The 15,503-nt window shown below is 36.7% G+C and overlaps 1 protein-coding gene across 3 annotated transcripts in view; it reads left to right on the forward strand.

The window, feature by feature from the left end:
* RPS6KC1 (ribosomal protein S6 kinase C1) overlaps nucleotides 1-15,503 on the forward strand; it is a 171,332-nt gene that overhangs the window by 31,899 nt on the left and 123,930 nt on the right. For all 3 annotated transcript variants that reach the window (XM_059412680.1, XM_059412679.1, XM_059412681.1), the window contains one exon: nucleotides 7,263-7,356. In XM_059412680.1, coding sequence (XP_059268663.1) covers nucleotides 7,263-7,356 — 94 coding nt within the window. The remainder of the gene's footprint in view (nucleotides 1-7,262; nucleotides 7,357-15,503) is intronic.

Below are 15,503 nucleotides of genomic sequence, written 5' to 3' on the forward strand. Positions count from 1 at the left end.
GGCAGTGTGGAGCCTGATGTGGGGCTTGATCTGACGACCCTGAGATCAGGACCTGAGCCAAAACCAAGAGTCTGATGCTTAACTGAGTGTGCCACCCAGGCTCCACTGACTTGGAACAAGTGAAATATAAGTTACCTGTTCATTCTGTTTCTTTTGGACCTGGGAATTCCTGATTGTAACTGCTGCTGAATGAGACTTTCTAGGCTTTGTGAAATGAGAGATAGAAGAAAAGAAAGAAGACATTGGGCACTTTAAGGGAAGTCAAGTTAATCTTAGACAATATGGTAGAAATACCTTAAGTAGTATGCTGGGCAGGATAGGGACACTGATGTGGTAATATCACAATAGTGGTAGTCAGCCTCTGACTACAGATGAGAAAATAGGATCATTGAGGGTTATTTGGCTGCAAGCAAGGAACAAAGAAGTTTACCATATTAGCTTAAATAAGAAAGGGGCTTATTTGTCTCATACGACAAGAAGTTGAGTGAGGAAGATCGGACGTGTTGGTACAGAACTCACTGACGTCATCAAAGCCTTAGGTTCCTGCTTTGGGATGTAAAAGGAAAAGGGCTGATGAGTGAATAAATGAATGAATGAATGAATGCTGGTTTTGAAAAGGTTTCCTAGAAATTCTGTCTAGAGGTAGTCCTTCTTATATCTTACCAGAACTGGGTCACAGGACTATCCTTAGCTTCAGAGAAGTCTGGGTGGGTGACTCCTAGCTTTCTAGTTCTCATTTTGGATGAAGGTATGGAGGGGAGTTTGTTAGGTAGCTAGGTCAGAGGGTGTGCTACAATATCATAGGTTAAATAGGTTTTGGGTTATTTTTGTTTGTGTGCTTCTTTGTTTTGGGGGAAACACTGATGATAGATATCATATGCAAACAGCTACCTAGCCACTTGATTGATTTTTTTTAAAGATTTTTATTTTTATTTTTAATTTTTATTATACTTTCTATTTTATTATTTTTATTTATTTACTTATTAATTATTTTTATTATATTTTAATATTTTTATTATATTTTTTATTTTTATTTTAAAGATATTTATTATTTTAATATTTTATTTATTTATTTGACAGACAGAGATCACAAGTAGTCGGAGAGGCAGGCAGAGAGAGAGAGGAAGGGAAGCAGAGAGCTCTTGCTGAGCTCTTCTCTTGCTGAGCAGAGAGCCCGATATGGGGCTCCATCCCAAAACCCTGGGATCATGACCTGAGCCGAAGGCAGAGCTTTAATCCACTGAGCCACCCAGGTGCCCCTGATTTGATTATTTTTTTGACATACATAAGAGTAGAAAGAGTACTATACTGAGCCTCCATTACTCATTTCTCATCTTAAAAAAATTATCATTATATTGCCTAATTTTTTTCATCTATGCATTTCGATGTGTATTCTTTGCTGGTTATGTATGTATATATTTATGTGTGTTTTTACAGTTTTATTGACATACTTTGAAATTTACATTTACATAAAATTTACATTACAATTGTAAATGTACCATACAGTGGCTTTCAGTAAATTTATAGAGGTGTGCAACTGTCACATTTCTGTCACCTCAACAAGTTTCTCTGTGTCTGGTTGTTGGCAACCCCCTTTCCCACCCCCATCTCTGGGTAACTACCTGTTTCCTGTCTATAGATTTGCCTCTGTGGGATGTTTCAAATACATGGACTCACACATTATGTTGTTTTTTTGTTCTGGTTTCTTTCCTTTAGCATAATGATATGAGTTTCATCCATATTACATCGTATATTAGTATTCTGTTCCTTTATGTTGCTGAATCGTGTTCTCTCACAGAGATCATAGTGCGTGTTGTTATGCACTGACAAAATGATGGACATTTGGATTGTTTTCAGTTTTTTGGCCCTTTGTCCAGTAATGCTGCCAACAAATTTTTGTGTACAAATCTATGACTAGTTACATGTTTTCATTTCTCTTGGGGTAGGTCCTGAGGAGTGGAATTGCTGGGTCTTACGATAAATTTATGTTTTTAGGGAACTGCCAAACTGTTCTTTAAGTGACTGTACTGTTTACATTCCCCAGCAATGTATGAAGTCTCTGGTTCTTACACAATTTCACCAATTGTGTGAAATTTAAACTATAGATGTTCTAGTGTGTGTTTAGTTGTATCTCACTGTAGTATTAATTTCTATTTCTTTTTTTTTTTTTTTTTTTTAAAGATTTTTTTTTTTTTTTTTTTTTTATTTATTTGACAGACAGAGATCACAAGCAGGCAGAGAGGCAGGCAGAGAGAGAGAGGAGGAAGCAGGCTCCCTGCTGAGCAGAGAGCCCGATGTGGGACTCGATCCCAGGACTCCGAGATCATGACCTGAGCCGAAGGCAGCGGCTTAACCCACTGAGCCACCCAGGCGCCCCTTAATTTCTATTTCTTAATGGCTGATGATGTTGAGCTTGTTTTCATGTGCATATTCACATAATTTGGTGAAATGTGTATTAAAATCTGTCCAGTTTTGGTTGGGTTGTCTTATTATTGAGTTGAAAGGGTCCTGAATATGTTCTGGATACAAATCCTTTATTACATATGTGTTCTGCAAATATTTTTCTCCCTGTGTGTGACTTGTCCATGTTCTTAATGGTGTCATTTGAAGTACAGAAGATTTTAGTTTTGATAAAGTCTGATTTATCAATTTTTTTCCTTTTTTTGAATTGTACTTTTTTTTTTGGTCATATCCAAAAACTCTTAGATTAATCCAAAGTTTCCTGTGTTCTTTTCTACAAGTTTTGTTCTTACATCTAGGTCTGTGATCCATTTTTGGTTAGTTTTTGTATACAGTTCAAGTAACAGTCTAAATTCATCTTTTGGCATAGGAATATTCAATAGTCAGTCTAGCTAAAAGTTTGATATTGTTGATTTTTCTCAAAAGGCTAACCTGGCTGGGGTGCCTGGGTGGCTCACTTGGTTAAGCGTCTCACTTTGGCTGTCGGTAAGCATCTGACTTTGGCCCAGATCATGACTCAGGGTCCTGGGATAGAGCCCCACATCAAGCTCCATGCTTGGGGAGAGTCTGCTTCTTCCTCTGTCCCTCTCCCTGCTCATTCTTTCTCTCTCTCTCAGGAAGGAAGAAAGAAAGAAAACTAACCTGGTTTCATTGATTTTTCTGCATTTTCTATTTCGTTTTCCTCTATTTCATTTTATTGATTTTTATTTTAAACTTCATTTCCTTCCCTTTGTTTGCTCTGGATTTACTTTGCTGTTTATCTAATTATTTAATTCTTTAAAGTGGAAGTTTAGGTTACCAATTTAATATATTTCTTCTATCTAACATAGGCATTTACAACTATTAATTTTTCTTTTAGCACTGCTTGAACCTCATCCCACAACTTTTTATGCATTGTTTTCATTTTTATTCAGTTTAATGCATTTTAAAAATTTCTTTTGTGATTTTTCTGTGGACCCATTGGCTATTTAGAAAAATGTTCCTTAACAAATAATCCTAAAAAAGCAATCAACAGGCACTAACTCTGAAGGGGCAAAGATAATGAACTTACAAGCCCTAGTCTTCAAAGCAGCTATTTATAAATATGTTAAATAATTAAAGGAAGTCATGATTAAATAATTTTTTAAAGTATGAGGTCTATGATTTCATGAAATAGCAAATATAAAAAAATAGAAATTATAAAAAGAACCAAATGAAGCACTATTCATAAGAGCCAGAAGTGGAGATGATTCAAATGTCTATCAGTTCTTTCTCTCCCACTCCCCCTGCTTATGTTCCCTTTCTCTCTCTCTCTCCCTCTGTCAAAAAAATAAAATATTAAAAAAAAATTAAATACTTTGTTCCAATATATGCTGATTCCACATGCTGATGATTCTTGGTGTATTTTCAAAGTTCAAGCAGTTTTTGAGTTTGCCCTGGGTTTTGCTTTCCTTTGGGATCTCTTGGATTTCGTGTGTGTGTGTACGTGTGTGTGTGTACATCATAGTTTGCCAGGGAATTGTAGATAGCTCGATTTCTCTCTGGTTTCTCCTGTGTGGATGGGTAGAGAGCATATTAAGAACCCATACGGCTGTGTATTTTCTATATCTCCCTGCGAAATATCTGGCTTATGCTGGTTCTTTGCTTGCCGCAGCTTCGTGTTTGCTGAGCCACTGTGTTGACACTGGGTTTGCTCACTATTACTGGTAATACTGTTTTGGGGCAGACCTTTTCTGTGCTTCATTCCAAATCGTGTCAGCCTCCTCTGCAAGTGCATCTGCTGAATTTCAAGGCTTGCCTTGCCCTTGTATAATTACCATGGCAACCCAGCTGGGATGGAAGGTGGGAGCAACCCCAGGCAAGAATGCCACAGATTCCCACAATTCTTACCTGTGGTTTTATGGTTTTTCATGGTATCCACTTCTTCATTTGTTTTATGTTTTTGGTCAATTTCCAGAACCCTCAAATGGTTGTCCTGACAGTTTTCTCTACTTGGTGCCTTTTGGGAGGAGCATTTGTTAATCTACTTATTCCATCATACCTGAACTCTTTCACCCTCCAGCTTGACAGTTCATTAATAAAAATCTGAGATGCTGTGTAATAAGAGTTTCTGTCTACTGCATAGTGAAGAACATCAAATGGTTAATGTTTTTGGTCTAGAAATCAAAACAGCAATTAATTTAGAGATTTAATGTGGAGATTAAAATAAAATTCTGGCCTATTTTTCTACTACTTCCTTCAAATTCCTATGGAGCAGCTTTTATTACTTTGGTTAATTAAATATTTAGTCTGTATTACTTTGTATAATATCATTTGTTAAGTAATTAAAATTTCTGAGGGATTCTGAGCTAAAACATTTTTTGCATTCTTTATTCTGTTTTTATTTTATCTTGTAAACAGATCTTCTATCAGCTAATATTATTATTATTATTATTATTATTTTTAAAGATTTTATTTATTTATTTGACAGAGCGATCACAAGTAGGCAGAGAGGCAGGCAGAGAGAGAGGAGGAAGCAGGCTCCCTGCTGAGCCGAGAGCCTGATGCGGGGCTCGATCCCAGGACCCTGGGATCATGACCTGAGCCGAAAGCAGAGGCTTTAACCCACTGAGCCACCCAGGTGCCCCTATCAGCTAATATTATTAACAAATAAAAATTTATTGAGTGCTTATGTTGTTCTGAACACTTCCCATGTATGAAATATTTTAGTCCTAACAACTTATTGAGTTACAGATAATATTTCCATTTTATAGATAGGTAACTTAAAGTCACACACCTCATGGTTGAAGAGGTAGTTAATAGTTGAAAGGCACTTTCTGTTGATGAGATTATAAATCAGCTTTGTGTATTAAAATTCTCGAGAATATTCATAGGTTTTTTTAAGATTTGGTTTGAATGGCTTAGTCTGAAATAGCTACTCTTCTTTTTCAGAGAATTCAAATATAAACTGTGACTTGAGTATTTTAATAAACAAATAGAACAAAGTGGTATAAATTCTTGCCTCTAAAGAGAGGAATTGAGGGACACCTGGGTGGCTCAGTTAAGAGGCTACCACTAGCTCAGGTTGTGATCCTAAGGTCCTGGAATCGAGTCTCCCATCGGGCTTGCTCAGTGGGGAGCCTGTTTCTCCCTGTGCCTGCCATTCCCCCTGCTTTTGCTCTCACACACACTGTCTCTGATTAAAATAATAATAATAATAATAATAATAATAATAGTAGTAGTAGTAATGAGAATAGTTTATTTTTTTTAAGATTTTATTTATTTATTCATGAGAGAAGAGAGAGAAGCAGAGGCAGAGGGAGAAGCAAGCTCCCCGGTGAGCGGGGAGCCAGATACGGGACTCGATCCCAGGACCCCAGGATTATGACCTGAGTAGAAGGCAGATGTTTAACCATCTGAGCCACCCAGGTGCCCAAGAGAGTAATTGTTTTAAAGTTTCAGTTTACTGAACACTCTGGAATACTTTTAAAGTATTAATACTTTCAAAGTCAGTAATTTGAGAGCAACATTTAAAATTTCTCCTTCTTAAAGATAAGCAGGCAGGGAGACTTTTGTTTACATAAAGAGAGTTGTTGAGTTCTTTGTGCTGAAGGAGAGAGGAAATAGGAGTCTTATGTTTCTCTTGGGTTTTGCTATCTTGGTAATAATGGTTGGGGGCTTGGAGCTATTGGTGGAAGGTAGTAGGAAAGGTGTTAAGGAGCAGGAGAACTATTCTTTCACTTATAATATTTAAGGATTACAAGCCCTCATACCCGTGATTGGAGCAGTCAATGAAAACACAGCACTAAATCACACCACCACCACTTACCTGGTTAAGTTCCATTCTCTACTTGCACATAGAGTAGGAGAAAACAGCCTTTTGAGCGTTGACTTTGCAAACCTAAATATAGAATTAAAATAATGGTCACATGGAGAAATCAATTTTATATTTATTAAAAATAATACAAATATCTTAAATTTGTTTAGTTTTACATACATTATTATGTCCAAGTGGTTTTCAAATTTAAGGTACTTCTGGAATCACTGAGGTGCTGTGTGATATATTGTAGTTTGTAATTTGATAAAATTAAATGACTTCTAATGGAGTCCCATCATTTATCAATAATTAGAAAGACCAGTCATTAAGGATATGGAGCAAAAAATAGTCTTTAGTTGGTGAGTGGTTCTTTTTTTCCTTGCATTTTTTAAATGAGTATTTTTGATAGATTTTTTTAAAAATGCCATATAACAAGCCATATGATATTATAAACACAATATTCCTTTTGAATGTTAATAGACTAAAGATAGATTTTAATAATAGATGGTTTTTTAGAGCAGTTTAGTTTACAGAAAAATTGTGCAGAAAGTATAGTGTTTTCAGGGGCACCTGGGTGGTGTAGTTGGTTAAGCTTCTGACTCATGATTTCAGCTCAGGTCATGATCTCAGGGTCGTGAGATCCAGCCTGGTGGGCTCTGTGCTCAGTGCAGAGTCTGCTTAAGTTTCGCTCTCCCTCTGCCTGTTCTGCCTTTGATCATGCACACACACTCTCTCTCAAATAAAAAAATTAAAAAAAAAAAATAAAAAGGAAAGCATAGTGCTTTTCTATTCCCCTTTCTCCTTCACACATTCCAGTATTATTAACACCTTGCATTGGTGTGATACATTTGTTACAATTGATGAATCAGTAGTGATATTCTTATTTTTTTAAAACAATTATTATCTAGTTCAACAGATGCATAGTTTCTGCAATCCTTACACATAATTGAGATAATATTGTTCATTTATTACTCATTTTTAAAATACTTCCATTAACAACGAAACACAATTCCTCTCCTCTTTTTAGGGTGGAATAATTAATGATGGTTCTGAATTGATTGGCCCTGCTGAAGCTTATTCGGATTCCCTCGTTGATAGCTTTCCTGAATGTAGTACAGAAGGTAGGATATTTTGATATTTTTTCATTTCATGGTTTCGATTGCCGACTATAAATCATATATGAATTGCAAAAGAATAGATGGCTATAGGAATTTGAGAGTATTTCACCAATTCTAAGATAATTTTTTCTTTGCATTTAGTATCACTGATACGCATGATATTGGGTTGATGATATCTTACATTTAATTGACAGCTTTTTTCTTTCTTAGTGGTATGTAAAATAATGATTTATCCTATAATCAGTGGCATATTAGATTTGATGAAATGTGGTATAATGAATGTTCAGAAGTTTTATTGTCTAGTGTTAAGAATATTTTCCTAGGGGGACCTGGGTGACTCAGTGGGTTAAGCTTCTGCCTTTGGCTAAGGTCATGATCTCAGGGTCCTGAGATCAAGTCCCGCATCTGACTCTTGGCTCAGCAGGGAGTCTGCCTACCCCCTTTCTCTGCCTGCCTCTCTGCCTACTTGTGATCTCTCTCTCTCTGTGTCAAATAAGAAATAAAATCTTTAAAAAAAAAAAAAGAATATTTTACTAAAGTTTATTCAGCAGCATCGACTTTTAGACAATTAATTTTAAGACTGGCTTTAAAAGTTTAGTCATGTTCCTAGAAAGAACAAACCTCGGGCAGTTTTAGTGTTTTCAGTATGTTTTTGTAATAACATGAATTTAAACCAAAGCAGTTTTTGAAATTTTAATCACTTTAATTCAAGAATGCTTATCTCTTTTTATTCCTTTGTTAAGCCATCCTTGGATTTTTATGAAGATTTAAAATCTATACATTTTGGTCTTTAAATTTCCTTAGCTAGTTTTATTCCAGGGAGGATTTTGGAATTTAGAAAGAGATTTGGAGACTTGGAGGGAGAGTATTTAATATAGGTAATTAGATTTGTTTGAGGAGGCTTGAGTTTGTTTTTATATAAAAGTAAAATCATAGACTGCATATTTCGTGATCTCTTTAATGGATAACAGTTTATGGTAGAGGAGGATGCTGAATATGGGAGGTAGCCATAATCTCATTTAAGTGATGTATTTGTAGGGATATGTACTGATGTCATAGATGAACATAGATGAACATAGATACAGATTTACTGCAGTAACTTCCTATCTTAATTTGATAGGAGTAGCAAGTTCCCATTCATTGTGTAGGCTGGAGCATTTAAAATTTGGTTCTCAAGTGTCTTGTTAGTGTAGTAGGTAGCATGTCAGTCTCATAAAATTTGTTTTTCTTTTGTTGCCACCACTTGAGAAATGATTAGCTCTTCTTGTGCTTCATGGTGGCTCCCACTGACTTAAAAACGAAGTCCGTTCATTTATACCTAGTGTTTTGTGTAATGTACAGGGATCTCAGGCCCAGGGATTTTCCATTAGGTCCTCAATATCTTTGACTCTACACTGAATCAGCTAAGGTCATTGGAAAATTTCCTCTATAGTCCAAATACCTGTTCTTTTTTTTTTTTTTTTTTAAAGATTTTATTTATTTATCAGAGAAAGAGAGGGGGAGAGAGCGAGCACAGGCAGACAGAATGGCAGGCAGAGGCAGAGGGAGAAGGAGGCTCCCTGCTGAGCAAGGAGCCCGATGTGGGACTCGATCCCAGGACGCTGGGATCATCACCTGAGCCGAAGGCAGCTGCTTAACCAACTGAGCCACCCAGGCGTCCCCCAAATACCTGTTCTTTGTAACCTGTTTTGATCTGCAGGTCCTTGCCAGGCTTTGAAAAATCTAGTCCCTACTTGGGTTCCCAGGGGGATTCTGTTGTTAGAGCCGGTTTCCTTGGTAGGTAACTTTATCTGGGATAACTTGATCTGGCTATTGCCCCAGAGATACTCTTTTCCTGAGAAAGAGGGAGAGGGTATCTTCTGCCTGTAGATGTGCTGATTTGGTGACATCCAGTTGTGGGACAAATAGAAAGATTGTAGGAAAGTGTTCAGTGAGGAGTACAGTTCTTGGAAATTGTAGAACGTTTTTTTAGTTTCTCTCTTTTTGTGTTTTGTTACAGAAATCAAAGGTTGCATGATTTGGGGATGGCTATATTCTTTCGATTTCTATAATAAGCCTTTTTTATAGTAGGTGTGCTATGGTGGGAGATGTGTGTTTTAGGAACCTATTTCAGTGTAAGGTCATCAGGAATGGGAATGATACAGAGGTTTTTTGTGCTTTGTTATCATCTGGAAGAGAAGGGGAGGAACATTATTATTAGGAATGTGTTTTCTTGGGCTGGTGTTCTAAAATATGGGAAGCAGTTCAGGGTTAAAATGTGGCTGTGGGGGGCGCCTGGGTGGCTCAGTGGGTTAGGCCGCTGCCTTCGGCTCGGGTCATGATCTCAGGGTCCTGGGATCGAGTCCCGCATCGGGCTCTCTGCTCAGTGGGGAGCCTGCTTCCTCCTCTCTCTCTTCCTGCCTCTCTGCCTACTTGTGATCTCTCTCTGTCAAATAAATAAATAAAATCTTAAAAAAAAAATGTGGCTGTGGTAAAAACGTGGTTAAATAAGATATTACCTAAAGCTAGGATGAGTTTGTAATTTATTGTTCAAAGTGGGACACACACTTCTGAGAAGTAAAGAGGATGCTTTAATAAGTACAGTGAGACCACATGCATACACCAGGACCACCTCTGGCACACTGGGACAGATGGTGTGGGCTGCCCTACCTAAAGCATTTGTTTCTGGATTTGCCTTTGAAGTTTTGAAAAGATGGGTTTTCCTTGGAAGGGTTTATCTTTTAGGAATATGCTTTTATGAGAGAGACTGGGGGCAAACTGGAAAAGCCTTACACTGCCAAAAAGTAATGCTGGCATTTTATCCTTTCTGTGTTTAGTTCGGTTCTCCTGCTGTATTACCATCTCTGAAACCTGCTGTGATCCATGACGAATGCAAAATGTGGACCTAGAAAGGCTGTTAATGCTTATGTTTTTTACCCTCTCCCTTTAAAAACCTTTATGCCTGACTAATGAATCCTGCTGAAAGACACCTTGTTGACAAATACAGATCAGAGTGTCAGGCAGCTCGCAAATTCATTATTTTATGAGAGGGGAAATGACTTTTAAATATCATGAGATTGTCTGGCATACTGGGTAAGTGGAGATATACTTTCCTACCAAAAGGTCTGCAAACCCCCAGACAGCCAAGGGAGAAGGTCTCTCCTAGCAAGAGCGGGAAAGCTGGCAGCTGGCCAAGCCCCACAGGTACTGCAGGGAAATGGAGGGTTGTAGAGGGATGTGGTGGCAAGTGCTTGTGGTTTGGATTTAGAGCCAAAATGTGAGGAGGTGATTCACTTCCTAACAACTCCTCTGAGTGTAGTATTTTAAATGGTGTTTCAAAGGTGTATTCATTTCTCATACTTGTGATTTAGTCTGCCAGTGAAATGTGCCAGAGGGGCAAATCTTAATATATAGTCTGTGTTTCAGTGTCCTTCAGTAGAGTTAGAATGACATGGCAAGTATATCTCCTCTCAGAGAACAGATGTAGAGGCTAAGTGATCATTATTTTTATTAGTACCGTAAAAAGGCAATCAACAGGTCTTAATTTACCTTGAAGGAAAGTTTTCTGAGGGAAACATAAGGAGCTGGATTAATGTTTTTTTATTTTTTAAACTATCTTTATTTGATAGTAGTGGGATAGAGGAAACCCCTTTGAAAAGGTTTCATAAAACCAGTAACTTGGTAATTAACATGTAAATATATTTTATCTAACATGAAATTGAAAATTATAAAATTATTCAGTAGGTTTTAGATAAAGAGTTAATATTGTTTTATGTTTTTAAAATAAAATGTTGGTCACTCTTTATCTCCTTTGTCCAGAGAAATTAAACTTAAATTAAATCAAGATTGACTTGATTGCTAACATCTTATTTCCTTTTTAAACTTGCATCTTTTCATTTGGTCAAACTTAGCTATGAAGTTACTATGACATTTGTGGAAATCTGGCCAAAATGGTGCATTGGAATTGAGCTTCTTGACATGTTTCTCTCATCTGTTGGCCTGTTTGAAGGATGTAGGTTGCTTTACTGCCATGCTGGCCTTGATACTGGAGCCTTTGATGTTGGTAGACTCTCATCTGGTAACCTGTGTCATTTCCTCTCCCTAATAGGTTACTTGACTTCTTTGCAATTATGGGAGGGAAATTTTCCAGGTGTATGCACCAAACAAGAGAAAATAATTAGGTGATCATAACCGCAAATACAAATTGAGAGATCAACTTCTTATGTGTAGATCTTAAGAGTGAATGTTCTTAAATGTCTCCTGGGGTAGCTGGGTCGTCTTCTTCCTCTTTTTTTTTTTTTTTTTTTTTTTTTTGTAGTAAATTGTGGGTTAAGAGCTCCCTGGGGTTCAAATGTAGCAATTGTAGACATAAGAAAGGATCTATTAAGCTGTCTTGAGTTAGCCGTTTTAGAGTAAATGAGGTGTACATTGCTGGTCTGTATAAGTGATCTCTGAAATCACTTTCAGTTCAAGATTTGTGTTTTTATTTGATGGCGGGGTGATAATTCTTTCCATTAAAGCATGAAGATTAAACTGTATTAAACTGTATAATGTTGATTACTTTTAAACTGTTAGGGGAGACTAATTAAAAGGGCATATAGTTATTTAAGTTTGAAGAAAATCTTCTGTGTTAATGTACCATTTTATTATTATTATATCTTTCTTTTTTATTATTTGTGTTATTTTCATTTAGTTGATTTAAAGGCAATGCTTTGAGGCAGCATCATTTTAAAAAGGAATATTCTTCAGTTGATTGGCTACTTAATAGCCTAAATCTATTTTTTAGGCGGACTTCAAGTCTGTGCACTACATAGAAGTGGTGTAAGATGACAAAATATAGAAAGCCTAATTAAAAGTAATTTAAAGTAGAATTTAGTGCAAACATCCACTAGGTGGTGCCATGAGAACTCCAAATCTTGTTATAGGAATGATTGTAGGCCCTCCTGTATTATGAGAATATTCACTTTGAAGTTCCTTTTGCTCTTACGTGCTTATCTACTTATGTTATTCATTGTCCTGTATTAGCTGAATTTTCTCTGGTGAGGGAGCTTAAAATAAATAGGGAAAGAAGAATAGATCATTATTCTCAAGAAAATACAAATGAGAATGTGTTACTGTATGTGTACACGTAAAACAAGTGATACAAATTATAACTATTGACTCTTAAAAACCCTAGGGCTATTGAGGATAGTGTTAGCTATTAGGATGTTAGGGATTGGATGGGGAAGATTTTAAAAATTTATGATATGTCGTGGGAGGTGTTTTAGAGTAGAAGGAACATTAAGAATGATGCAAATAAATCCTTTATTCCACAATTAAAAAATTGGAATTTCAGAGAAGTAAAGCCATGTGCCCAAGGCAGTCCAGGCATTCTAGGTAGTCGGCAGCAATTAATAGTATATTTCGAAAGAAGAGATTTAATTTTATGGAGAAGGAGGCAGTGAGAATACATATTTGGTATAGAAAGCTCAGTGTGAGCTACTTGTATGCTGGTAGCAGGTCTGATTTGCAGAGAAGATTATGGAGAATAGCAGCATGAAAAGTTCATTAGGTAGAAAGGGAAGCCAACTCATAGATCTTTGTTGCTCGCGATAAGGTAGCAGTATTATGGTTGTAATTTTGATTGATGTGTTGTTTTCTGAGGTCATTCTGTTTTTCACCAAATATGCAGTAAATATACTGGTGCTCTTTTCATAAATTTTCAAGGGTAAAGCAAAGACTTGTCCCCAGGACATTATAAAAATGTGAAACATCAAAGGAATGGTACTTTTTCGTAACAGTAGCTATTTCTAAATGATAAGTTGGTAATCAAGTATGGGAGTCTTAATTGGCATTAAGTTTTAAGTTTACATTTTCACCTAAAATCATATTAATAAGGGCTTGTTTCTTAATGGAGATTGATATGTATGTCTTCTGTTTCAGGGTGACCTTTGTTCTCCTGGCTAGATATTTTGCTTTGTGTGTGAAGCATGAGTCATTGCTACTAGGAAAAGTAGAAATTCCCTTTCGTTGAGTGAACCTCAGTGCTCAGTGAAAGCTATCAGCTAATAATAATGAGGCCATGTATTTTATATATAGTTGACCATGAGAGACCACCTGTTGTTCTAAAGGAAACTGATCTCTTTTTGCAGATGGTCTTCAAATACAGATTTCTGATAGTTTATAGTATAAAGATTTATTCTATAGCAACTCCACCTTTTCCCCCGGTGCCTGTCTTTCAGAGGTGGTGTCCTAGACAGATTTCACTAGACTGCCCTACTCTGAGCAGTTCAAAGCACAGAAGGTGAGGGTAGGTAGGTGAACTGGGATGCTATAGAAACCCCTCATGTCTGTAGCTGCTTTTTAACTGGTCACCTGGGGCCCTCTAATAGCCCTGAGACTTAAATCTCTGTGATATGAACCTGGAGGCAGAACGCTTTCATAGAACCTTTGACTCTTCCCCCTCCCATCTCTTCCCCAAAAGGCTGAGGTTTTTGTCTTGATGGTGTTGGTGAAGCATGTACCTTTTACTCTCATGATGGCTCCAGAGGGCCCCTTTAAACATGGATTGACTTCAGGTTGGTTTAACTTTTGACAAAGAGTCTCTGACTTGTCAATTGTTGCCCTGCCTTATCTACAATGTTCTTCCTACTCACCCTGAGAACCTCTTACTTGTTGGCTGCTCTCTGTATCTTATTAACTTTCTTTCTGGGTTTTCGGAAGCTCGTTTCCACTTCATGTGATATTTATATGGAGCTTTGTATGAAGCAGGTTGAATGACAGGACTGTGATTTCAAGCACTTTTAAAAGTAGATATATTAAGGTTATAAGGTGAACAAACTAGGTTCTGAGTGCATGTGTAAGTAAATGGTTTCTTGCTGCGGTGGTGAAAGGGGTGTGTTCTTGAGTTGGTTGAGGCATACTTCATTGAGAAGAATGGGATTCAGAAGTTGCTTAAATGCAGAAGGAAAGATTTCAGAGAGTACAAGAAGGTGATTAGTCGCAGTGTATAGTTGCGATATGATAGAGTTGGTCTTTTCAGATCAGGTAGGATGCTTTTTTTGGGGGGGTAGGGTGAAGGAAGAAGATAGGCAAGGAAGAAATGTCGGGGTTAGTCTGTGTCAAACATCTGTCTATAGTCACTTCCTACTTCTCTCTTAAGTTAGGAATTCTTGGCACTGGCTGCTGGATGAGTCATACGGGCCTATATTGTATAAATTGTATCTGTATAACACAGATTTATTCACCAACAAACTTACAGTTTTAGCCCTCACTGCATCTCCTTTGAAATCCTTCAGATACGGAGGCTTAAGAGCTTGCCATCCTAAAGGAATGTGGTGAGAGTCAACCTGTCATCTTACCGTACAGGGAAAATTACTGTCCATATTTGATACACTTCTCTAGCCTTTTCCCCTCTGTTTTCATTTTAAAATTGGAATTATAGTATATGTGTATACTGCTTTAGAGTTTGTCGTTTTTGCATCATAGATAATAAACACTTTAGCATTAAGCATTCTTCTATAACATAATTTTTAATAGCTGCATAATATTTTCTCAATGGGATGGGCCAGAATCTATTGTTAGGAATTTGTTATTTCCAAATTTTCACTAATTTTTGTGATGGATATTCTCATGTATAGATCTTTTATACCTCTGATTGTTTCTGATATAAATTGCTGATTTTCTGGGTCAAAGATATAAGAATTTTTTGCATCTGATATATATTGCCGAATTGTTCTCCAGAAAGATTAAATCAGAAATCTTTTTGCTTCCCTTTACTTTTCCTAGTTGGACTAGAAAAATTCCTCATCCTAACCCACTATTTTTTGTTTCCTCACTTTGAAAGATTCTTCATGTAGAATTAGGTAGAATTTGAAAAAGAAACAATTTTAATACTATTATTATTTATTAGTTTGTTTCATTATCTAACTTTCTTCCTAGGTGTTTTGATGGTCTTATTCTTCTGATTTAATTTTATTTAATCATGATTTCCGTTGCTAACAAAATACGATTGGAAAGGTAAGAGAGGAAATAAGACTATGTCACTAGATTTTTGTGGTCAAAAGCCAAGAAACTGAGTACACATAATTTTACCCCTTTGCCCTTTGGTATTATTCTTGTTAGAAAGGAAAATCAGGCAAAACATGAAACAGTACAATGTGATAGATGATGTGAAGGTTATAGTGACAAGA

Source organism: Mustela nigripes, chromosome 10, assembly GCF_022355385.1.
Source record: "Mustela nigripes isolate SB6536 chromosome 10, MUSNIG.SB6536, whole genome shotgun sequence".
Taxonomy (NCBI): domain Eukaryota; kingdom Metazoa; phylum Chordata; class Mammalia; order Carnivora; family Mustelidae; genus Mustela; species Mustela nigripes.